We start from the raw sequence: 26,563 nt of genomic DNA, 5'->3' as shown, positions 1-26,563 counted from the left end.
TTTAGGGTCAGAATTTTCGCTGACAGGTGTTCAAATACGGATTTACAGCTGTATCACACAAATAAATTGTTAAAAAAAAATCATACATTGTGATTTCTGGATTTTTCTTTTTAGATTATCTCTCTCACATGGACCCATCCATGATTTCCAAGTGGGATAACTTGCAATATAGCAGGGTGTTCAAATATTTATTTTCTTCACTCTGTGTGTGTGTGTGTGTGTATATATATATATATATATATATATATATACATACACACACACACACACACACACACACACACAAAACTAATACTGAATGGACCAGCATGGCGTGAGTGATGGACACAAAACTAATACTGATTGGACCAGCAGGGCATGAGTGAGGGTCTTAACATGGAACTAGGCAGAAAAATAGTAGGTTCACTGATCAAAAATTTAATGATTTAATTGTCAGAGGGGAAAAAATGTTTGAAATCCTGCTACTTTTGACTTTCATTGATCTATAGCGCTTTCCCAACGGAAGGAGCTGGAAGAGCTGGTGACCAGGATCTGGAGGGTCGGAAAGGATCCTGCCTGCTCTGGACCTAGTTCACGTTGCGTCCAAGTCCTCGATAGTGGGTAGCGTGGTGCAAACAATCCGTTCAGCGGTTTTGATTGTCCGTTGCAGTCTGAGTTTGTCCTTTTTTGTGGCGGGTCCAAACCAGACTGTGATGGAGGTACACAGTACTGATTATATCACCGCTGTGTAGAACTGTCTCAGCATCTCTTGTGACAGGCCGTGCTTCCTCAGAAACTGCAAGAAGTACATCCTTTGCTGGGCTTTTTTGAGGATGGAGTTAATGTTCGTCCCCTACTTCAGATCCTCTGAGACTGTAATTCCCAAGAACTTGAAGGTCTCAACGGTTGAAACAAGACAGTTGGAGAGTGTCAGGGGCAGCTGTGGTGAAGGATGCCTCCTCCTGAAATCCATAATCACCACCACATTCTTCAGACTGTTCAACGCCAGGTTGTGTTGACCACACCAAAGCTCCAGTCTCGCCACTTCCTGTCGATACGCAGACTCGTAGCTGTCTTTGATGAGGCTGATGACCGTGGAGTCATTTGCGAACTTCAGGAGTTTGACGGTCGGATGCCACGAGGTGAAGTCATTTGTGTAGAATGAAAAGAGCAGAGGGGAAAGGGGACAACCTTGTGGTGCCCCGGTGCTGATAGTGTGCGTGGATGAGGCGGTGTCCCCCAGCCTCACCTGCTGGGTCCTGCCTGTCAGGAAGTTGTGGGTCCACCGGGAGATGGCAGGCGAGACACTGAGCTGGGGAAGTTTGGAGTAGAGGAATTCAGGGATGATTGTGTGAAACACAAAACTGAACTCTACGAACAGGATCTTCGCATAGGTCCCCTCGCTGTCATCCTCTTTTATTATTACCTCAGGGAGGTCAAAAACATAACAGCAAATGTGACAAAAAACTCAACCATGAGTCGATAACCAAAGCAACCGTAAGCATATAAAGCATAGCACAAGAGCATTATATGCAAAACAAGAGAGCAAATATGAGACGCCATTATGTTCAATTCATCCATTTAATCCAACACCTAGTACAAGGACATAACCCCATCTACACAATTGCTAAATTCGACAGCTCATACCATATTGTCGAAGGCTTTTGAAATTTTTGAAACCAACCTTTGCTTGCCGAAAAGTCTCATCCTTGAGGGAGTGAATCCTTCATTGCAGCTAGAGGTTCATCATCACACATTTCCCTTCCTTCTTAAAAGTTATTGAAGTTGTTTTACGGATGTTAACCACATCATCCTCATCGTATCCGGGCCATTTTTCTGAAATCCGGTTTCCACAAAGCGAACACAGCTCCATTTAGAACAATCGTCTCATTTCGCATTTTCCTCTTCCACTTGGGTGCTTCGGGGGAAGCTTTAACATCAAGCACAACTTTGGAGGCATTGTGCATTCCTCTTTTTTTCCTCAGACTAAGCCGCTTTCGTCCTCTTTTTTGTCTTCGACCTACATTGTCTGAAGTTCTATTTTTATATGGCATTGTGAAAGAGAGAGGTTATGCACACACAGTCTCACAGAGTGTAACAGCGTAGAAAATACCACATAGGAGGGAGGAGGGAGGGATAAAGAGTTGCTGGGTCGGGCAGTGATGATGCGCAGCCAATCCGCTCCAAAAGCAAAGCAAAGCAAATTTTAGTATTTGTATAGCGCATTTCATACACAATGTAACACAATGTATTTTTATAAGACGATCTGGCTTTTTTTTTTTTTTTCTTCATTGGTTCACATGTCGCGCCCCGGATGTTGCCTTGTATCAGTGCACCTTCACATACTATAGTACATACTATAAAACGATCTAGCTTTTTTTTTTCGGGGGGAGGGGCGTGATGCACTCGAGGCACAATAGGTGAAGCGCGAAGTCAAGAGGGATTCCTGTATCACATGCTGATTTATATATATTTGAAGAACACAATTTACTGGTAAAATACAGCCTATTCAATGGTTTCTCTAAGAACCTAATCCTCACAAAACACTGATGTGAGAAACCTCAAGAGTGTCATTTTATGAAGAAATGTTTAATAAGCTGTTTCGCAGCCTGGAAAATATTTTTTTGGGGAAAAAAACCTTGTGTGTTGTGTGACATAATTTCATGCCAAGTTCACAAAAGTATGTTCCTTTTCATAAGAGGGAAGGAACTGGGACACGTGTGACCAATAAAAATATAGAAACCCCCACAAAGTTAGTCATCTGTCACAGAAATTTCTGAGTGAGCTTTTTCTAAAATGTACATTTTTTTTAGATCTGATTTGCATAATAAAGTAACTACTCAGAGTTGGATTTCTTTGCTCATGACTTAGCACTTGATCTTGACGCATTTCTGCCATTTTCAAACCATGGCCAAATGAGATCTCAAAGCTAAAAGATAAGCAGACCTGCGTTGGGTTTTGTTGGAGGGTCTGATGAGTGCTTGCTTCTGCTCTGCATTACATTTTTGATTACACGGCAGGCGATTGTGTTTGTCGATACATTAGATGCATGCACTCAATGTAAAGATCCATTCATTGTCCAAGACGGTGGAACGTACGCCTGACTTTGGTGCAGCCAGCATGGAATCGATTCCCCTACACAGAAATAAGTGCTAATGTGCCGCAACACACAACACAGCGACACAACACTAATTGACAAGTATATGACGTGTTATCTATAAAGCCTTCAAGAGTTAGTGTTTACGAGTGCGTACATCTTTCCATTATTGGCTTTTTTCCCCATTCAAGCGACCTTTCCTTGTTCAACTTCTGATCCCACAATTAAAATATTCTCTCTGAATTAAGACAATCTTTTGTTTTAGTAGCAGGTATGACTTTCACAATACCCCACTGTATATTTTTACGCCTTATGCACATTGAGCTCCATTTTAAAGCAGATACATTTATTTCATTGAAAGCAGCTCATGTTTTTAAATCAGTTTGATGCATGCTCAACACTCCCTGGCATATCCTAATAGTAGATGAGAGCACAGACATAACAGTACACAAAATGCTTGTTATATATATCAAATTCAGGAAGGAAAATTATATCTGGTATAGAACTGTTGGTCAAATTAGTTATAGCACATTGTGACTTGCCTTGTTGAACTGGTAAAGTTCCTGTTTGAGTCTGTCTCTCTGGGACTCCTGGCCATGCCGCCTGAACCTTTTCATTCTGATCCAAAAGTGTGGAGTCTTCAGCCCCACTTACACACTGAAAAAAGGGGCGTGGGGGGGAAGCAAGGATAATTCATGTTACATAAAATATACTGTACATACAAATCAACTAGCAACAATAGTGTGACAACCTGCACAAAATATTGTGTCATAACAACAGGTAATCACTCAGTTTTGGACAGAGCAATCTTACGTCAGGCAATGCCAATGTTCCCCCTAAGCTGTGCACACTCTCCGCGCACAAGAAAACCTATCCAGCACAGTGAACGCACTGCAAATGAATTGGATTTTTTTTTTCCTGTATCATTTTGCTGTGTCAGTGAGTGAGTGACAGGTGTCCAGCCAATCACACGATACGATGCAATTGAGCTACACACCCAATCCTGGCATTGACAGTACTTAAGCATGTGCTCTACTTGTAAACGCTCCATAACATGTGGCAGAGTTACATAACACTAATGCTAACCCCTTATCATGGCAAAACGAGTGGGCAGTGAATGTGATACGTCGACTCCCCAAACCAAAGTAAAAAAAAAAAAAAAAATTATCTTAAGATCTTAAGACTTCTTTTAAGTTGGAATGGCTGTCGTAGTATGTGCAAATAGATGAACAAGCGCTGAGATCTTATCTTTTTCAAGTGAGAAAGGTCTGATCTGCAAAACATTCAGTGAAGCTAAAGTTGTGAGCGAGTTATCCAATGGAAAAGTATGGACTAAATGTAAGCTGGACTACCTCAAGCGACACATTCAGCATAATAATTAGAATTATATGAAGACTCAAGATGGTAAAAAGGGATTGGTACATTATAGCGGGAGAGTGCAAACAACCAGGAGAAAAAGAACAAGTTGTCACACACAAAAAAAAAAAAAAAACATCTGACCCTCAGTAAGTAAAAGTTCTCAGTGACAATATTTTACTTGCATTAAAGTTAATGCATCAATGCTGTCAGTTCATCAAACCCACTATCACATGGCAAAGTATGTGACTATACCAAAAAGCTGGCGAAGCAAAAACTATGCCATTGAATTTGTGAATTCAATCAATGAGAATGAGCAGAATGAGATTATGTGTGAGTCTAAAAATTCACCCTGGCATATCCTAATATAAGATGAGAGCACAGACAACAGTACACAAAATGTTAGTTCTATATATCAAATTCAGGGGGGAAAATTATGTCTACTATAGAAATGTGTAAGTTGGTCAAATTACTAATGGAAAAACTAATGGAAATTGCTGTTGTAATTTGATTCTTTTAATGAGCCATGAAACTTTATATGATCCCAGGTATGATACTGCTGTGTGGCCACAGTGAGGACTTCTGATGTTGCTCACAGTGGTCCTCAGTGTGCTCAGGGAGCTTGTCTGTATGTCCAGACATGTGAAAATTAGAGGGAACATTATGCAATGCCCTGACATGATATATTTTGGTGGCTTTTCTATCAAAGAGCTCCACTCATTCCTTCTGAAAGTAATACCTCAGCTGTGGTCAACCACACATTTGTGTGTGACAAGTTCGAGACACCTTGTCTGAACAGTAAATACAGTAATCCCTTTCTACTCAGTGCTTCACCTCCTGGGGCTTCAGTCCATCGCTCTCTTTTCACTCGCCACCCTCCAAAAAAAAGTCAGATCAGCATAATGTAGGTACTATAGTAGGGGAGGACACATTGATACAAGGCAATAAGTATTCACCACTGCCAATTCCATCCTTTTTGCAAAGTCCACCACCATCTGCCCCTCAAAGTTCCTTTGCTGAATGTCATACTTACCCATCACTTCTTCATCACCCCTGTTTCCTTCGCCCACGTGTCCATTGAAATCTGCACCAATCACAACTCTCTCTCTCTGGGATACTCAGGACTACTACCTCGAGTTCCTTCCAGAATTTCAACTTGAGGTCATATCCTACATGTGTGGCATAGCCGCTAATGACACTATCCACAATACCCTCAATTTCAAATTGCAGCCTCATCACTCGATCGATACTGTTTTCACCTCCAAGACATTCTTAGCCAGCTCTTCTTTTAAAATAACCCCCACTCCATTTCGCTTCCCATCTACTCCATGATAAAATAATTTAAACCCTGCACCTAAACGTCAAGCCTTACTCCCTTTCCACTTGCTCTCCTGGATGCACAATATATCAACCTTTCTCCTAATCCCCATGTCAACTAACTACTGTCATAGTCCCAACATTCAAAGTCCTTACATACAGCTGTATGTTTTGTGCATTCCTCTTTTTTTTTTCTCAGACTAAGCCACTTTCCTCCTCTTTTTTGTCTTCGACCTACATTATCTGAATTTCTATTTTTATATGGCTCTTTGTAACTCCCGCCATGAAAATCCTCTCAAGGGAGTTGTTTCGAGAAGCAGGAGGAAGTCCCCTTATCAGCAGGAGCGCACTTCGGCGGATTCGTGTGTTTTTACCAGTTTTACCTGCGGGAAGGTAGGACTTTGTCCCTTCATGTTAGCCAAAATTCTGGGTCGTTGGATTGCTAGAGAAAGCTCAAACATTCGGGAGGATGGATTCGCTCTTCATAATTTTCCAAAAGACCAGGTTTGTCGTGAAAAATGTATTCCACAGATCCAAAGGACAAGAGCTTCGTGGGTTCCAAATGACAGGTAGGTGTTTATAGAACTACTAAAATAACTACTAAACTAATAATAATAGTTGGGGTGGGAGGGGGTAATCTTTTCAGCGAGTGGTCAACTGAGTAATTACGAAGAAAAAAAAAAAAAAAGCTAAAAAAGTAAGATGTCTATGCTGGTCTATGCTTGTCCAGGCATTGGTAAGATTATTGCACAGCCAACTCCAATGAAAATGTCAACAAACAAAAAAGTACATTGCGAACATAACCAAGCCAACTATAAATTTGAAAGGTCGCTTGCAACTTTGTTTCATTTTTTTAACCCACAATAATATCCCAGTCTGTTTTTCTTGGTGTAAAACTGAATTATTGCTTGCAGAATATCTTTAGCAATGTATGTTGAAAGCTGAATGATGCTACTAAACGTTAATGTTATGTTACCTCCTATATTTACTGCACTGTATTGTCTGTGCTTTCACCCTCGATCAGGCTGTGCCAAGGTGGAAATTTAGCATTATACACCATCTTATCCTGCACTTTCTACTTTGGCTTCAGACGAGACTATTTTTACTCAAAAAAGGGAAAATCTCATCCAGTTTCACCACTTTTTCTTCTATTATTCACATAACCCATCATTTATTAACGCAACAGAACTTTTTTTTTTTCAACCATTATTATCAAAGGCAAACACAAGCAGCACGTCTCACTTTCTTGGCTCTCCGTTGCCCAGACTGCTTGGGTGGACGGTGTTTGTACTTATGAGTATACCCTTTGAAGAGCTGAACAGGGGCAGAGTCAGGTAAACAAGCAGGGGACCATGTGCTTAAAAAAACAAAATCAGGCTGTGGTTCATTGCGGTGGATTGGTTTTCATGTGTGCTCTGTATTTCTACTTGTAACAAATTTTACGCACGTGATTTTTCTTGCTCGACTGCAAATTTGAGTGCGATGGCGTGCGGGCGCCATAGCGCCCATCAAATTTCAGTGACTGCAACATCTTGGAGAATGGGAGATGGGATGGACAATGGAGAGGATGGAGGGAGAGTTGCTGAGTGGGGCTTTCGACGATGCACTATAGGCCGATCTGGCTGTTTTTTTGCTCTCATTGGTTCATGTCGCACTGAGGATGTTGCCTTGTATCAATGCCCCTGCCCGCAATACAGTACAATGTAAACTACGGCCCGCGGGCCACATCCGGCCCGTTTGTCTTTTTAATCCGTACCGATTAATAATAATCCGATTTGTACAGAATTAAGGTTTGATGTGAATGATTGCATTTATTTCATTTGACTTGTAATGACAGGCATTTCAATACCAGGTAGCGCAGTAGGCGCAGTGTCCTGATTTTACGGAGCCCGAGCCATTTCCAGTTATAGCTCTTTTTCTACTGGTCAGATCAGAACCCATCGACAGCAATGTCAAAGAAAAGAAAAGTCGACAGTGAGTGCCGGGTGTTTAACAAAGAATGTACGCCTAAGTACTTTTTCACTGAAGTCCGGTCCAAGGCTGTATGCCTTATTTGGCAAGAAACTGTTGCTGTTTTAAAAAGAGTACAACATCAGCCGTCACTTTACCACCAAGCATGCTAATTACGCCAGCAACCTTTCAACACAAGAACGTACGGCTACCGCTGACAGGTTGGTAGCTAGCTTGCAGGCTCAGGAAAACACCTTTATTCGAGCAACTTACATCCAAGAAGCAAGCACGAACACAAGTTATTTACTGGCATTCAAACTAGCAAAAGCCAGCAAGCCTTTCTCCGAAGGGGAGTTTCTTGAAGAGTTCATGGTAGAGACAGAAAGTATTTTATGTCCTGAGAGCAAGAACAAATTCGAAAAAATTAGCTTCTCACACAGGTCAGTGACTTGCCGTATTGAAGTAATTGACGAACACTTAACTAGCAAGCTAAACAAAAAAGTGGAGTCATTTACATTATATTCTTTGGCACTGGACGAAAGCCATGATATAAAGGACACCGCTCAGCTTTTAATTTTTATCAGAGTGATGAATGAGAACTTCAAGATAACTGAGGAGTTTCTGGATAAGGAATCCCTGAAAGGAAAACATGTGGAGAGGATTTATTTAACAGCGTGTCAGTGGTCATACAGAAAAACAAGTTACCGTGGAGTACGCTCGCCAACGTTACCATAGAACTGATTGATCTCCAATGTGAAATGGTGTTAAAGGACAAGTTCAACTTCCTGAAACTTGATGAGTTTTATGCTTCATTCAGTGCAGCCAAATTTCCAAACATCCGGATGATGGCACAGAGGATGCTGGTGTTATTTGGCTCTACATATGTGTGTGAACAGACTTTTAGTGTGATGAACACCAACAAAGCACCCCACATATCCCAGATGAGTGATGAACACCTCAGATCCGTTCTGAGAATTGCCACAACAGAAATACCACCAGACTTCGATGCACTGGCTAAAATGGGTGATCAACAACAATGTTCTCATTAAAAAGTGTTAATACTTCAATGCTTTTTTCTGTTTATGTTTGATATGTACTGTTAACAAATGCAGTTTTTTATATGTATTGTATCTTGTGCTGACCCGGCCCGTCTGTCAAATTTTAAAAGTCAATGTGCCCTTCTCCAGTACATACCATATGCCAAAATATCTTTTTTTTTTTTTTTTTTTTTTTGGGGGGGGGGGTGCACTAAACCGCAATAGGTAAAGTGCGAAGTAGAGAGGGATTACTGCAATCCAATCTGTTTGGTCTTGAACAAGGATGTTGAAATCTGGCTGAATATCTGAGGCGGCTACGTGAAGAACAGTTGAGAAGTCGTCATCAGTGACAGAGGATCTGTGTATAGATTTAGTGAACTGAATCACTGAGAATGTCTGTTCACATATGTAAATTGATCCAAAGCGGACTAGAATATTCTGACCATGGCTTCTCAGGTGTGGAAAGTTCTCCTCTTTGTGGAAAATCCAGAAGTAACATTGATCTAAGTCACAATGTTCTGTCTCATTTTCCTCCGACAATGTTTCCTGCAAGAACCTGTCTGTGATTTTCTGCTTTTCCTCCGGTCAAATTAACTACTCTCGTTATAGCACCAACAACTTGGTTAGGTCTTAACACTGATTTACACAACACTTTCTGATGTGGAGTACAATGTGTCATTTTCTGCACAGGATTAATTTCTGTCACCTTATCCTGCATCTCTTCAAAAGTCCTAAATTTTTTCCTGTCAGATTTGGACAACCATCCGTTTTCGCACCCAACAGCTTGTCCCATTTCAGTCGTAATTGTCAAAATATGCAATTGCCCATGTGAACTAATCAATCCCAGTGATGGTCCCATTCATTGATTGGATGGCTGCTCGCTCCTCTGTGACTTGAAAGTCTGCAATTATCCCACGGGAGATGATGAGCAGAAGAGTGAAACATTCTCAATTGCTCCCCTTTTCTCGAGGCATATCAGCACAACACAGTCCAATAAACACTCCTTAAAGGGCCACTATCGATGAAATGCATGATTTTTAGTATGTTATTAATGAAAAAATGGCAGCCGACATGGACCCATGTGTTTTTTCCCCCCCACCACAAAACATGATTTTGACGTATACAGCTTTTTGTAACTCCCACCATGAAAATCCTCTTGAGCGATTTGTTTTCGAGAAGAAGCAGGAAGTGATGTACATGGCAGGACCGCCCTCAAGTGGACTCGTTTTTTTCTATTAGTTTTACCTCTGGGAAGGTAGCTCGTTGTTCCTTCGTGTTAGCCAAAATGCCGGCTTTATGCATTGCTGGACATTGCTTGAACACTTGGGTGGATGGATTTACCCTTCATAAGTTTGCAAGAGACCCGATTGGTCGTGAAAAATTGATTTGCATGGGTGCAAAGGACGAGAGCTTCGTGGGTTCCAAATGACAGGTAGGTGTGTATACAGCTACAAAAAAAAAAAATAGTTTTGGGCGGCCCGTGTAATCGGTCTCTCATAACGTAACAAAAGATCCGCGTATGTATGACAGGCATGCGAAATGTGTCTGTGTGTGTCGGAAGGCGTCGGCCTCACCGGTGAAGGCTGCCACGTTGGCTCGCGGTTGGCAGCGGCCCTGAACAATGCTGCCAACAATGCCGCACTCAGCCGCGTGCGACGACAACGCTGTAAAGCGGCCCGCCTTAGCGCCACGATAAGCCACCTCGGTGCCGAAAACGACAGGGCTGGCGTGATACGTCGCCGCCGGCCGCTGGCCTTGTCGCCCGGGGCGGCCCGGTGCCACGATGGCTCATCCCTGCCACGGAAGTGTATCGGACAGGGAGGCGGTTTGGCCGTGATAGCATATCATCTGAATATGGCTCGAAACAATAGGGTAATAATGCCCCGGTAACTTCACTCGGTTGTGTGATATTCTCTTCTTTGAAAAGAGCTTCCATGTCAGAAGGGGCGTGTTCGTCTCCCATAGTTAGGGTCCACCGTGTGTTTTCAATGGCGAATGTCAGGGGTGAGGTCACGGACAGGCGATACAGCCAATATGGCGACCACTTGGATGTCGTTGAATGACACTTCCGCAACTTTGCGCACGGATGACGCGCTCTCCGCTCATATTTATTTCTTCGTGTAGACATGGAAGTGAATAATTTTATATGTATTTTTCATTACAATATCTATTTTAGAATGTTAATAGGGATGACACTTGACCTTTAAAATACTTTTTAATGTTGTTAACAATAAATAAATAAATCAGCCGGAATGGATTCATCCATTTGTTCACAGCACGTCAGAAGGTTACCGCATATTGATTTTTTTCATCTTCCGCCATGAAAATTCACTCAACTGTTTTGAGTTGAACAAGAATCAGGAAGTGACGTTTTTTTGCAGACACAAATTAGCTGTTTTTTCTGTGTGTTAGCCAAAATGCCGGCTCCTTGTGTGCTGGATTTTGCTCGAACACTCGGGAGGATGGATTCCCTCTTCACACGTTTCCAAAAAATACAATTCGTCGTGTAAAATGGATTGGGAAGGTGCAAAGGATAAGAGCTTTGTGTGTTCCAAATGACATGTAGGTATGTATAGAGCTATTGAAAAAATAATAGTTGGGGGGATTAATTTGTCTCAGTTTATAGCATGGGTCGGGAACCTTTTTGACTTGAGAGAGCCATAAATGCAAAATATATTAAAATGTAATTTTAAGAGCACCATACAATATTTTAAAACCTAAATACAGGTGTATTTGTGCACTTATGTAAGACCAACACTTTTGTTAACCGATGATGACAAAAGTATGTCATACCATTAATGCAAATTCCGGTGCTGCACGGTTTTGCTGATGACTTGATAGTTTTATAGGTCATTAGATGAAGTTGAATGCAGGTGTTGAGACTTCCATCTGTTAATCGTGAACGTAATTCAATTTGATTTGCCATTTTGACAGAGGCATGTCATGTATTCGTTTGATTATCTTGTCTTTATGCTAAGTTGGCAAAATGTTTATTGGCAAAATTCAAATACCAACGCTTTGGCATACTCCCTATCTGTGAATTTAGACACATAGCAGAACCCTCCCACTCTCCAAAGGGTGTCCATTCTTGTTGAAAACTTCAGTACTCCAAATATTTTTTTCTTTGAGCAAACTTTGTCAAAAGCGTTTCCATAAATAGTTGTTCCGACATGATAGACCCTTCTGCGCCTGTGGACATTGACTGCCACACTAATCTACGGCAACTCCACTAAGACAAACGGTCTCTGTTTCATTTGTGTTGGGTGCCATACTAAACTACGGCAACCCCACTAGGACAAACCTTCTCTGTGTCATTTGCGTTGATGGGAAAAGGGATAGTTACATTATTGCGGGAGAGCGCAAAGAACCGTGAGAAAAAGAACAAGCTGTCACACAGAGAAAAATCTGACCAAGTGAGCAAGTTAAAGTTCTCAATGACAATATTTTGCCATTGAAATGAATGCCTCAATGCTGTTATTTCAACAAATCCACAATCACATGGCACTGTATGTGAGTATACCAGAAAGCTGGCAAGGCAAAAACTATGCTTTTGAATTTGTGAATTCCATCAATGAGATACTGCAGAATGAGACAATGTATAAGGTTAAAAAATGCACACTGCCACACCCTGATTGTAGATGATATTCTGTATATTCCACTTTCTCTCGGTCCACTGTGAGGAAGGGCAAATTGGAGGCCTTAGTAAAGATTCGTGATGAAGATACACTGTTATACAGGCCTCTGAATGAAGTGCGATGGCTGTTGTGACACCAAGCTGTGAATGCTGCTCTGTATAATTACATTGTGCTTGAATCCTGCAAAAGAGAATTGACTGATAGAGATCCAATGGCAAAGTTCTGCTACAAAAAGCTGAGTGATCCAAAGCTCAAGGTTACCGTCACTACTCTTGGAGATATTTTAGGTGAGCTAGCACAACTCTGCCTCACTTTACAAATAGGTATGAGGCCATTCTCCACCACCCACAGTCTATGGAGGCTATTAACAGTTAATATGCTGACTTAAAGTACATAATGAAGCAAAAACTTAAACGGGGGACAATCAGAACATTCTCAAATATGGTGGTTCCAGCACTTAAATGTGAGGAGCTAAAGGAGATCTCACAGCTTGTGGATATTTGTGCTACATTTCAAGCTTCCAGTGCAGATTGTGAAAGAGGATTTAGTTTGATGAAGCATATCAAAACAGCATCCAGAAATCGTCTTGAAGTGACACATTTGTAACGGATGTGTATAAAGTCAAAGCAAGAAGCAGACGCAGCCATCAACCTGGACAAAGTGTACAACCATTGGAAAAGTGAGAAGTACAGAATTTTAAGGCAGATTTGTGCATATTTTAGTGACATTTATGAAGATGTTTTATTGAGGGATGTTTATCATTAAATTCTATTATGACTAGATAATTTATGGGTAGTATAAAAAGAGTAAAAGACACTATCACGAACTACAGCACACATCATTGTAGAAAATGTGAACGTTTTAATGTAAGCAAAATGTTATGCCTGAAAGGTTTTTATGTCTCTTTTCTGTCAAGGCGAAACACTCACCCAGGCCAAAACTGGACCTCGCTAACCTAAGCCAAAAAAGGACCCTCACACATAACATACTACAAGTCTCACGAAGAATCTTCAATCAATGTGTTTTGTCTTTTTCATTTTAAGTGTCCCAAATTCGTTGTATTAAATGTAAACTAATGGAAATTGCTGTTGTATTGCGATTCTTTTAATAAGCCATGAAACTTTCTATGATCCCAGGTATGATACGTGTGTGTGGCCACATTAACCATTTCTGATGATGCGCACAGTGGTCCTCGGTGTGCTCAAGGAGATTGTCTGTATGTTCAGACATATAAAAAATTAGAGGGAACATTGCACGAAACATTAACAAAATAGAAGTACAAAGAAAGAATAGTTAGCGTGTACCACGAGCTAACTTACCAAACAACGTATAGTCACCAAACTCGAACGAATGTTATTCCCAGCAAATGTTCCGGGAAGGCAGTGATCCTAAATGTGCCGATGCGCACGGCCCGCGCCGCTGTTAGCGGTGGCGTGCGGGGAAGAGAATGGAGCTCTCCCACCCACCGGCCAACGGTGTCTGGGCACCCCTGACGTACTTAATTCGCCCGGCATAGGGCCTCCTGAATACGCTACATACACAAGATTTGTAAAAGGGTTAGGAAATCAAACAAGTTAGAAGTGATCCGTAGATCATCTAATAGGGCTCGAAACAATATGGTAAAATGTCCCCGGTCGCTTCACTCGTTTCTGAGATGTTCTCTTCCTCAAAAAGAGCTTCAGTCTCAGAAGGGGCGTTGGAAAAATCTGAAAAATCGCTCTTATTCATCTGCCATAGCATTTGGCACAGCGTGTTTTCTATGGCGACTGCCCCAGTGTGACATCTGCAAATGACATCACAGACAATATGGCCGCCATTGGGATCTCGACTCATACTTACGCAACTTTGCACTTTAATAAAACGCTCCCAGCTCTCTTTTTCCGACTCGTATATCATCAATGTGATTAATATTATATGTAGTTTTGACAACAATACCTATTTTAAAATGTATATTTTGGTGTCAGTGGCACTTTAATAAACTCCATCAGAAAGTGCCCTACTCTTTTGGGGGACTGTGAGAAATGACAGAACTTGTCCTGACTGCTGCATCTCTGCATGTACAACATTTTGTAACAAAAAATCCTTGTTGGCTTCACAGTTTTGTAAGCAACACATCAGACTCCTTTGCACGGAGACAGACTTCTTCTATTGATCCTCAAGTTTGGTGATGTAGTTCAAATTGTACTCTTAACACAGCAACCTGTGTACTTCTTGAAAACATGGCATTCATTAACTTTTCTTTTGTTGCCATGAGTTCAAATCTTGAGGGTAACCAAGCCAGAATCACTCGTTGCTGCTTTACCTACACTCACGGCGCACTGCCAGCACATGCTTCCACACGGAGGTGAATGCGAACATGATGCTTTTCAAAATAAGAGCAACAGCTGTATTGCATGCAGGGCATTTATATATTTTTTAAGAATTATTTTATAATTTATGATTGGCCTCACACAGGCCAGAAAGGGTCATCCATCGGGCCGGATGTGGCTGTGGATGTAGAATGCCCAGGTCTGCCATAGAGTGAGTCTTTAACATTGATTTAGAATTAAAGTCTCACCTATTTACAGTGAAGAAAATAAGTACTTGAACATCCTGCGATATTGCAAGTTCTCCCACTTAGAAATCATAAAGGGGTCTGCAATTTTCATCGTCGGTGCATGTAACACTGTGAGACAGATGATCGAAAAAGAAAAATCCAGAAATCACAATGTAACAATGTAAATCATTAAATTTTTGATCAGTGAACCTACTATTTTTCTGCCTAGTTCCACGTTGAGACCCTCACTCACGCACTGCTGTTCCAATCAGTATTAGTTTTGTGTCCATCACTCACGCCCTGCTGGTCCATTCAGTATTAGTTTTGTGTGTGTGTGTGTGTGTGTGTGTATATATATATATATATATACACATATATATATATATATATATATATATACACATATATACACACACACACACACACACACACAGAGTGAAGAAAATAAATATTTGAACACCCTGCTATATTGCAAGTTCTCCCACTTGAAATTCATGGAGGGGTCTGAAATTTTCATCTTAGGTGCATTTCCACTGTGAGAGAGATAATCTAAAAAGAAAAATCCAGAAATCACAATGTATGATTTTTTTTAACAATTTATTTGTGTGATACAGCTGTAAATCCGTACTTGAACACCTGTCTATCAGCGAAAATTCTGACCCTAAAAGACCTGTGAGTCCGCCTTTAAAAAACCACCACGACTGCATGTATTATCCTGAATCAGATGCACCTGTGTGAGGTCGTTAGCTGCCTAAAGACACCTGTCCATCACATACAATCAGTAAGACTAAAACTTGTAACATGGCCAAGACCAAGGAGGTGTCCAAAGACACGAGAGACAAAATTGTACAACTCCACATGGCTGGAAAGCGCGACAGAGAAATTGCCAAGCATCTTGGTGAATAAAGGTCGACTGTTGGAGCAATCATTAGAAAATGGAAGATGCTTAACATGACGGTCAATCTCAATCAAAGTGGTCAATGGCCTGAAAAGAGCTGGGACCACCGTTCCCAAGGTGACTGTTGGTAATACACCAGGACGTCATGGTTTGAAATCATGCATGGAACGGAAGGTTCCCCTGCTTAAACCAGCACGTCAAGGCCTTTCTTAAGTTTGCCTATGACTATTTGGATGATACAGAGTCATGGGAGAAAGTTTTGTGGTCAGATGAGAGCAAAATTGAACTTTTTGGTCATAATTCCACTTACCGTGTTTGGAGGAAGACAAATGATGAGTTCCATCCCAAGAACAATATTCCCTACTGTGAAGCATGCAGGCGGTAGCATCATGCTTTGGGGGTGTTTTTCTGCACATGGGACAGGCTGACTGCGCTGTATTAAGGAGAGGATGGCTGCGGCCATGTATTGTGAGATTTAGGGGATCAACTTCTTTCCCTCAGTCAGAGCATTGAAGATGGGTCGTGGCTGGGTCTTTCACATTGACAATGACCCGAAGCACACAGCCAGGAAAACCAAGTCGTGGCTCCATAAGAAGCACATCAAGGTTCTGGTTCTTTGAGCTCGGCCATATAAGGGAATCTTTATGTATGTGGTTTGCTATGTTGAGATTTTCCGAGCACATCACACATATGATGTCCAAAACTGTTGAATGCCCAATTTATTAACTTTATGTTTTGGGTCTTTAGCTGATTAAAAAAAAAATAAGAATGGAAAAATATTTGTTTCCCAAGACAAAGTATAACTTAATTTGGGGGCTGGAATGGATTATTTGCAATACAGTTAGTTTCAATGGGAAATATGACGTGGTTTAAAAAGTTTTGTTGTTAAAAACAGGGTCCAGGCAAAAATTTAGTGTGTAATGCAAGATTCCAATTAATATGAAGTAGTAAAATTGCATTGCATTCCTAGGTGGGTAAAGTACACCTTGAAATTACTGTTTGTTCTTCCAATGAATGAAAAAACATGGACCTTACACTGCCCCCCTCCGCTCTTAAAGACACACTCATAATTACAAATGTTACAGTACTTACGCAGCCCATCAATGTGTTTTATAATGACAATGTCCACCAACGCTGCTTTAGTTAGCAACACAGTATGGGTTACATAGAACTAAGACGACCTAGACATGCTGTTTTTGTTTACGCTTGATAATAATGGACAAAGTTCAACAAGAAATGCTGTTGTTTTAAGATGCAAAGACTGTCGGAGTATGTGAATAATCAAAGAAAAAGTGGTGAAACTGGATGAGATTTTCTCTTTTTCGAGTGGGAAAGGTCTGGTCAAAAGTAGAAATTGCAGGATGAGATGGTGTCTAATTTTAAAATTCCACCTTGGCACAGCCTGATCCACGATGAAAGCACAGACAATTCAGTGCACCAAAAGCTAATTCTGGATTTTAAATATAGAACACTATACACAGTATATAACATTAACCTTCATGCATCCATGGGCACCCCTGCTCTAAAGTCATTCCAGGTGCTTCTATTTAAAGTGGTGCAGCCATCATAGGCATTACAGTAATCATTTGGTGGATGGGAAAATCGTCAAACCAATTAATTGAATCATTCATACCACACAAGTTTACCCAACCAAACAAGTTTCCATTTTAGTGACCAGACAGTGAAAGATGGAGGGAGATCGAGGAGGTGAGAGAGAAAACAACTTCAGTGTGGACATTAAAAGAGAAAGTAATTGCTAAATGGAGAGAAAATTTGGAATGAATGGACCTCTACCCAAAAATTTTATTTAAATGCCAAACCAGAGTCGTCTTTGTTTATACTTACTGACAGTAGTTATTAAATGTGAAAATGTGAAAGGCCATTATGAGATAATGCTTTGCAGTGTTAAAGAAACAAGTCCCTTCAAAACCGGAAGATGGCAGAAAAATCTGTTAGGACAAACTGAGACTTAATTCAATCACTGAGCAAATAACTGAGGAAGTTGAATACACTATGAGGGAGTAAGTTCCCCTTTAAAACCGTTCAATCTTAATATTTGTTAAAATACATAAAACTGTTTGAGAATGTTTTGTTGACATGGCCAAAAGAAAGGGGGTAACTCAATTTTAGTTTTTCGGAGCTCTGGTGGATGTGAGCTTACATTGCTTTAATGCTTAGTAATACACAGTATATTGTCCATTAAAGTCACGATTTTTGTACACTTGAATGAAAAAAAAACAATAGCCAGCAATAGAACGCTCCCTTAGGTCCAAACCACCATCACTCACAAAACACAGTAACCTGAAACTAGACTGTTGTCCCAAAGGTGTTACAAACATACCTGGTTGAGAGACACACCTTGACAATGGAGGACGTTTCTGTCATTATGCAACACTTGCCACAATTACTCAACTCATTTTTAGAGCGTAACCGTACACAAATTGCTTTCAGATTATTTTCAACTGCAATGCTTATCTTGATTAAAAATGGGTGTTTCAAGATGTGATTACTCGACAAATGGTGCATCTAGAATTGTTTGCTGAAGCCAGTTTACAGTGTGAAGCAAAGCACAGGAAGTGGTTGGGAATGTGGCAGCAGGAGTAAAGATGATCCTCAAGCAATGACATGCCTGAGAAGAGTTTTTGTTTTTCTAATTTTTGGCAAAAATGTGGAGAAACCTGAAGTACAATTTTCACCCCCAGCCATAACATTGAGTTGTTCAATTCCAAATTGTCATAGAAGTCCTAAACAACAACATGTAGTATTAAAGGGAAAAAAAGAAAAAAGAACTTGTTCAGTTTTGTAACTATAAATTTATTTTAAAATTTTGAATTCTGAAGTACTTCATTTTTAGAATAGAGAACTGAACGATGAAATAGTTTCCATAAACAATGGACTTTTTCCCACGCATTATTTCACAACAACATATACAACAATGTCGTTTCTTTCGAATATCATGCAGCCCCGATATCCACTAAATATCCACTTCTTGATTGTAAATATCTTCAGATTTCTTTCATACTCCATGAAGGAGACTCGTCTTTGTTTCAATTACATTAAGACATTGGGAAACATGTGCTTTTACTTTGAAAAAAAAAGAGCAACACTTTTGCCGGTTTTCTGACATGTTATGTACTAACATTGAAAAAAAAGAGCAACACTTTTGCCGGTTTTCTGACAGATGTTATGTACTAAAAGAGTGACAATAATAATTGATATATGTTCGCGCATTTCCTACACTTTCACTTTGAAATACTGCCTTGTTTTCAGTGAGAAATATAAATTGAAAAAAATATATATACACACTTTTTTTTCTAATTCAGTTTGGTCTGTTTGGGCTAAGGTTAAGCTATGAGCAATTTTAGGTATACCTATATGTCGTGACTTTAGCGTGTTCAATATGAAAGATAAACAGGTGGCTCGGAGGAAACCTACTGTATGTTGTTCTCCATCCCGGTAAACTTGCACCTGTGTCGCCACGAAGAAGTTACAGACACACACGCGCAACCCTGAACTTTGTAAGTGGTATAGAAAATTATTTACCAGTACTGTAGTGGAACCTACCTGAATCAAAACGGTCGTTGCCGAAATTATCTGTACTGAGATGTTTGAATAGTTAGTGGGTTTGTTCGTTTTGCTGTCCGGTTATTTGAGTTAGAACTCCTTGCCGTGACGTAAAAATGCCTTCCAGCAACAAAAAACTACATTTGAAGTGGTTAAAAGTATTCCTGGTTTCGATAGTGATTCCTCGGTGACAAAAATCTTTAAAACGGACTCCGCCCTCCCTCTTGTGTTCCATCGAACACTCAGAACTTCGGCACAAGGTGCCAGCTACTTCCGCATCCGTAGGCTTTTTCGGGAAAAAAAAAAACGGTCGTAGCTTTAACTCTTTTAATAAATGCATTAAAAGACTACAGTGCCACAGATCTAAACTACGGTATTTTCACTAATAAACGGCTTTAAACTTAACATACAACTCAATTTTGTTTCACTTCCTTTGGCATAAATATTACATTTTTTAATTAAAATAAAAATGGGTTCAAGCCATGAAACAAATAAAGCGAAATACAGAATTTTTGTCGTGAAAATAATTTGTAAAAATTGAGGTATTTTGCCTTTTTAGGCGTACCCGGGGTGAGGAGGTGGGTACACAAAGATGACAATGATGTCATATGACTGACATGTAATTCTGTCCAATGTTTGCACAAGCAGTGTCCTAAACGTTGACCAACCACGGGTCCACACAGGAGGGCAGCACCATAGGTGTGCCACCGTAGTGAGGCATTCCAGCTGCACGATGTGCCTGTATAGGGACCTATACCAACCATCATGGAAAGGTCTACGTTCCCATAACTGGCAACGTAATTAAGTCAAAACTTGCTTATTCCTCGGCTGATATTCATGAGTGTTCATGGGTTTTTTTTTTTCACCACCACTGTGTCTGCTATCAATAAACGTTTGGAAAAAAGCAGAAATATATTTCTTCTTGTAAAAGTGACGAACAGTTCCCTTGTCGTTAATGTACAAATGTTTCCCACAACTGTATGCACCACAAAGTACCAGCATCCTTGGTCTTTTGGCTTTCTTGCTGCCGCACACATGTAAAATTAAAGAACTGATCACTTTGATCTTTCTACCTCAGTGTCACCATCGTCAAGAAGCTTAAAATTAGCGTGTCAGTATCTACCAATAGCTGTGGGCGGAACTACTGAATTTAGTGATTGGCACAGCGGATCCGTTTCCACAGCTACGTGCGCTTGGCTAGGTGGCGAGTCCGTTCCCACTGCGACGTGCACTTGGCAAGGTGGCGAGTCCGTTCCCACTGCAGTGTGTGCTTGGCGAGGTGGCGGGTCTGTTTCCACGGTGACGCGAACGAGAGTAGGCAGAGAGTCAGTCGAAACTGACATGTGGACGTGTCTCGGGAGCGGGTCAGTTCCAACTGCCACGTGAACCAGCGTCAGCAGCAAGTCCGTTGCAGTTGCAACGTCAGCGTAGCTCGGCTGGTTCGCCAATCCTTGCCGGACTTGGGCCTTGAGAGCCACTAATTCTATCTCCACCCGCATTTCGCGGCAGAACACCTCGTGATTTGGCGGCTCCTCCTCCCTCGGGGGTGGAAGCTTCGCCACCAGCTGCGGGTCTGCCGGTTTTACCGTTGCCGGCGAGGAGTGGGAGGACGAGGAAGGAGTCTTTGTTGCTGCGCCGCGGGAGGCACAAGGGACCGCCAGACCTGGACGTCTCCTCTGGCCGCCACGCGGAGGTCCCGGGTAGATGGCCAAGCGGGTTCCTTCATACGGATTGTTGTACTTGTGAGGTGAAACAAACTGACTGGGATGAAAGACCAGGTAAAGAGATTCATAATCAAAATCATCGGAGTCGTACTCAGGCAGCCGGTCATACAAATCAAGCTCCTCCTCATATTCCGAAAAGTCAGAGTCTAGAAGAATATGAGGAGCCGGATGGGTCGTGTTCGGGATGTATTCATACCTCGCTGGCGGAGCGTAAGACACGGAAGCGGAGGACGTCAAGGAGCCTACCCGACAGGCTTGGTCCCCCAGCAGACGGTCTACCTTGCGTCGGTCCCGGCGACGCCGGGTCTTTCCTGCTGGGTCCTGTTTTGGCCAGTTCGTTCTGTCACGGCCCATCGTAACGGGAGTAGGACCCAAATGCAGGACTTGGACGATGCAAGGTAGTTCGGGGAGAAACGTTTATTATTCCGTGGTCGGGGATCGGGCCGGCAGTCAGGTGCAGCAGCGGTAGTTGGGACGTTGGGCGAAGAGAGCAGGTGAGCGGGCAAGCAGGAGTCGGTACACAGGAGAACGATCAAAGCAGGCAGAAGTGTCAAAGGAGTCAGGCTTACGGGGTTGGTCGGAAAACAGGCGAAGGTCGGTACACACTAGTTGTCGATCAGGGATACGGGAGTACTCGAACGGGACATGAAGCTCAACAAACTGGCACGGACCAGTCGTCGTCGGGGTCATATAAATACACAGAATAATTAGCCCGCATGAGGCGCAGGTGTGCGCCTCCCTATCAGCACAACCGCGCGGGCACCCGCACAACCCAGGCTGGAGAGGCAGGATCATGACAAAGCAGTTCTTTTGAGTGGAGTTGTTACCGGTGAACTTCTGCATTGTGTCGGTCTGATAAAAGGTGTCACACAAGAACCTTTTTTGAGACGACCTTTTATTCTGATGTAATAAACAGAAAAACTTCATTATAAATTTCGACTCTCCGCTCGATCTGACACAAAGAAAATACAGATGAAATCAGCAACATGGGTGTATCATTTCGGCTTATCACAGCATCATGCCTGTGATCCTCAACTGTTAGAAAAATCCCTTTTTTATGTGTGAGTGACATATATCCACTATGTGACACGAAAAGATATAACAAAAACATTGAGAAAACATGTACAGTGGGGACCACAGAAGAAAAAACATTTTACAGAGAAGGAGCACCTTGCTAATACAGTTTACAATGGACTGGGAGGCATTTTCTTGTCAGGCATTATCAGATTTTCCATAATTAGAAAGAAACTTCCTTCAACAAGCATTGACGCGGTAACAGAGCAAATAATTCGTTTACCGAATCGGTCAGTTCTTTTTCACAAAATCATTGAAGTGCTTCCTCATTCAGGTAATGATCCATCTCTCAAGTTCACGTTTACCCAACACGTTCACCAAAGGTCTATGCATTGTTGTCACACATTGTAAACTAAGAAAGGTGGGGACATATTTAAAAAAAAAAAAAAAGTTAAATTTTTACCGACCTATCTCTCCCTCAGCAAGCTTCCATTGTGACTTGAGAACATGCTTGAAATCTACAACTGAACATCCTAACACATCCCATCACGTCAAGCTTGGCTTTCGCAGGCTAGCGAGACTTTTCTACAATTCGACTGTGGTGGACAACAATGCTGATACCAGCACCCGCCACCCTGGCTTGGCTCGGTTGGCGAACTCCCTGAAAAATATATCAGGGATACCTTACTGACCCAATATCCTTCACTCTTGCTGGTGTCCTCAAAAAAAAAAAAAAGCTCTTTTTTTTGTATGTGTAAAGTAAGATTTTTTTAATTATTTGACTCAAGGCAATGCAGTGGAGCAACTGGTTGCAGCATTAGCCTCATGGATCTGAGGACCAGAGTTCAAATCCCAGCCCCGCCTGTGTGGAGTTTGCATGTTTCCTCATGCCTATGTGGGTTTTCGCCAGGAACTCCAGTTTCCTCCCACATCCCCAAAATGTGCATAAACTTCTTCTTTTCCTTTTGGCTTGTCCCATTAGAGGTCGCCACAGCATGCCATCTTTTTCCATCCAAGCACATATCGTGCATCTTCCTCTCTAACACCAACTGTCCTCATGTCCTCCCTCACAACATCCAGCAACCTTTTCCTTGGTCTTCCTCTCACTCTTTTGTCTGGCAGCTACATCCTCAGCACCCTTCTACCAATATACTCACTCTCTTGCCTCTGAACATGTGCAATCCATCCGAGTGTGCTCTCTCTACCCTTGTCTCCAGGACATCCACTCTCTAACCTTGTCTCCAAAACATGTATTAACTGGAGACTCTAAATTGTCCATAGGTGGCAATGTGAGTGCGAATGGTTGGGTGGCAATAAGTTCAAGGTGTTGTGAGGATACTGGGTCTGAAAATGGTTGGATGGTAGTAATTGGGAGTGAGCCTACTTATTTTTCCATTTTTAACTTCTAGGTTCTGAACAAAACAAAGTAGAACATAGTACACATTTTGTGCAACAAGAGAAGTGCAAACAAAGTCTGAAGAAAACTTTTGTAAACAAAAAATAAGTGCCTTAAAGGCCATATAACGGTTTCCTACATTTGTAATAGGCCAACACATTTTTTTCATGAGTACCTCTTTTGAGCTCTTGCCGCAGCAAGAGGCTGCTTGTTTTTCATTGCCAGAGTGTGAAACTATGAGTAAGACAATTCATAATTCATTCATTCATTCATTCATCTTCTACCATTTATCCGAGGTTGGGTTGCAGGGGTAGTAGCTCTAACAGAGACGGCCAGACTTCCCTTCCCTCAGCTACTTTATCCAGCTCTCCCGGGAAGGATCCCAAGGTGTTCCCAGGCCAGCAGAGAGCTGTAGTCTCTCAAGCATGTCTTGGATCATCCTGGGGCCTCCATCCGGTAGAATGTGCCCGGAACACCTTACCAGGAAGGCATCCGAATCAGATGCTCCAGCCACCTCATCTGGCTCCCCTCAATGCGGGGGAGCAGTGGCTAGACTCTGAGCCCCTCCCGGATGACCGAGCTTCTCACCCTATCTCTAAGGGAGAGCCCAGACACCCTGCGGAGGAAACTCATTTCGGCCGCTTCGACCACCCCAGTCTGTCAATCCAGAGGTACTGTATCCAATGTACATGCAATGTTGGAGAGGTGTGTCAACTAAGACAGCCCCAGATCCAGAGCCTTTGGGAACTTTCGGGGGGATCTCATCCACCCCTGGGGCGTTGCCACCAAAGAGCTTTTTAACCCACAGATTGGAGAGCCTGCCTCAGAGAACCTAGACTCTGCTTCCTCATCGGAAGGTGTGTTGGTGGAATTGAGGAGGTCTTGGAAGTATTCTCTCCACCGACTCACAACGTCCCGAGCCAAAGTCAGCAGTGCCCCATCGTCACGATACACAGTGTTGACTGTGCACTGCTTCCTCCTACTGAGACTCTGGATGGTGATCCAGAATATTCTTGAAGCCATCTGGAAGTTTTTCTCTATGGCCTCAATTAATTCCTCCCATGAGCAATTTTTTTCTTTTTTGCTTCATCAAACATCAAATCTGCATTCCGCTTGGCCAAACAGTACCCATCAGCTGCCTCAGTGTCTCACAGGCTAAAACTACCCGATGGGAACATCATGGTCCAAGGGGATTCCAGACCAACCTCATCTGTCAGCCTATCCATTACCACTGCAAAGAGGAAGGACTCAGAGCTGATCGCTGATGCAGTCCCACCTCCACCTTAAATTCTTCTGTAACACCAAGGCACACCTCACCATTGTTCTGCTGCCATCATACATGTTCTGTACTATTCTAACATACTTCTCCGCCACACCAGACTTACGCATGCAGTACCACAGTTCCTCTCTTGGTACTCTGTCATAGGCTTTCTCTAGATCCACAAAGACACAATGTAGCTCCTTCTGACCTTCTCTGTACCTTTCCACTAGCATCCTCAAGGCAAATAATGCATCTGTGGGACTCTTTCTAGGCATGAAACCATACTGTTGTTCGCAGATACTTACTTCTGTCCTGAGTCTAGCCTCCACTACTCTTTCCCATAACTTCATTGTGGGGCTCATCTTTATTCCTCTATAATTCCCACAGCTCTGAACATCGCCTTTGTTCTTAAAATGGGAACTAGAACACTTTTCCTCCATTCTTCAGGCATCTTTTCGCTCGCTAGTATTCTGTTGAATAAGTTGGTCAAAAACTCCACAGCCATCTCTCCAAATTGCTTCCATACCTCCACCGGTATGTCATCAGGTTCAACTGCCTTTCCATTTTTCATCCTTTGTAGTGACTTTCTGACTTCACCTTTACTAATCATTGCCACTTCCTGGTCCTTCACAATTGCCTCTTCAACTCTTCCTTCTCTCTCATTTTCTTCATTCATCAACTTCTCAAAGTATTCTTTCCATCTATTTAGCACACTACTGCCACCAGTAAACACATTTCCATCTCGATCCTAAATCACCCTTACCTGCTGCACATCCTTCCCATCTCTATCCCTCTGTCTGGCCAACCTGTAGAGATCCTTTTCTCCTTCTTTCGTGTCCAACCTGGTGTACATGTCTTCATATGCCTCTTGTTTAGCCTTTGCCACCTCTACCTTTGTCCTACGTCGCATCTCAATGTACTCCTTTTGCCTCTCCTCAGTCCTCTCAGTGTCCCACTTCTTCGCTTTATATACTATACTCCCTGTATTTTGGGGTTCCACCACCAAGTCTCCTTCTCCCCTTTCCTACCAAAAGACACACCAAGTACTCTCCTGCCTGTCTCTCTGATTACCTTGGCTGTCGTTGTCCAGTCTTCCGGGAGCTTCTGCTGTCCATCGAGAGCCTGTCTCACCTCTTTCCGAAAGGCCGCACAACATTCTTTCTTTCTCAGCTTCCACCACATGGTTCTCTGCTCTACCTTTGTCTTCTTAATCTTCCTACCTACCACCAGTCATTCTACACACCACCATCCTCCTATTCTGTTGAGCTACACTCTCCCCTACCACTACTTTACAGTCAGTAATCTCCTTCAGATTACACAGATCTGCACAAAATAAAATCCACCTGCGTGCTTCTACCTCCGGTCTTGTAGGTCACTATATGTTCCTCCCTCTTCTGGAAATAAGTGTTCACTAAAGCCATCTCCATCCTTTTTGCCAAGTCCACCACCATCTGTCCCTCAAAGTTCCTTTCCTGGATGCTGTACTTACCCATCACTTCTTCATCGCCCCTGTTTCCTTTAACCAATATGTCCATTACAATCTGCACCAATCACAACTTTCTCGCTGTCTGGGACTTGGCCATCTGCCAAAAATCTCAAGACATACAGCAAGATGGAAGTGGCATGCATTTCTTTTGCACCTACAATTCCCCAACACCATCTCACAAGCTGTCTAGTAACAGTATAGACCTTAAAAAAAAGAAAACATACTCATATGACAATTTTCCAGAATGAGACTTTGTTTGAACATGCATTGATTGGACAAAGGCCGCGTTTGCAATAATGTAAACAATTCTTTA

At 42.1% G+C, this 26,563-nt stretch overlaps 2 protein-coding genes across 9 annotated transcripts in view; both read right to left on the bottom strand.

The window, feature by feature from the left end:
- The window catches only part of llgl2 (LLGL scribble cell polarity complex component 2), a 154,655-nt gene extending 135,007 nt beyond the window's left edge, over window positions 1–19,648 (bottom strand). For 2 of the 8 annotated variants that reach the window (XM_061810184.1, XM_061810186.1), the window contains exons 1-2: window positions 19,370–19,645; window positions 3,619–3,733 (exon numbers count right to left, since the gene is read on the bottom strand). In XM_061810184.1, the coding sequence (XP_061666168.1) occupies window positions 3,619–3,693 (75 nt within the window). In that variant the 5' untranslated portion in view covers window positions 3,694–3,733; window positions 19,370–19,645. Of the gene's footprint in view, window positions 1–3,618; window positions 3,734–19,369 lie in introns of all 8 variants that reach the window. The other 6 variants (XM_061810188.1, XM_061810189.1, XM_061810185.1 and 3 more) reach the window with 5 other exon arrangements.
- Window positions 19,649–20,481: 833 nt separating this feature from the next.
- LOC133495495 (uncharacterized) lies at window positions 20,482–22,020 on the bottom strand. The gene is made up of 2 exons (XM_061810231.1): window positions 21,663–22,020; window positions 20,482–21,476 (listed from the first exon to the last, which is right to left on the bottom strand). The coding sequence occupies exons 1-2, from the start codon at window positions 22,018–22,020 to the stop codon at window positions 20,482–20,484; spliced, it is 1,353 nt and encodes a 450-aa protein (XP_061666215.1).
- Window positions 22,021–26,563: the final 4,543 nt, after the last annotated feature.

The sequence above is a fragment of the Syngnathoides biaculeatus genome, chromosome 22 (genome assembly GCF_019802595.1).
Source record: "Syngnathoides biaculeatus isolate LvHL_M chromosome 22, ASM1980259v1, whole genome shotgun sequence".
Lineage (NCBI taxonomy): Eukaryota > Metazoa > Chordata > Actinopteri > Syngnathiformes > Syngnathidae > Syngnathoides > Syngnathoides biaculeatus.
This window is presented reverse-complemented; position numbering and strand designations above follow the sequence as displayed.

Coding starts and splice junctions, on each gene's coding strand:
- LOC133495495 (XM_061810231.1), bottom strand. CDS start 22,020: ATGAAGTTTTTCTGTTTATTACATCAGAATAAAAGGTCGTCTCAAAAA. Junction 21,477..21,662: donor CCTGTTTTCCGACCAACCCC/GTAAGCCTGACT, acceptor GCATCGTCCAAG/TCCTGCATTTGGGTCCTACT.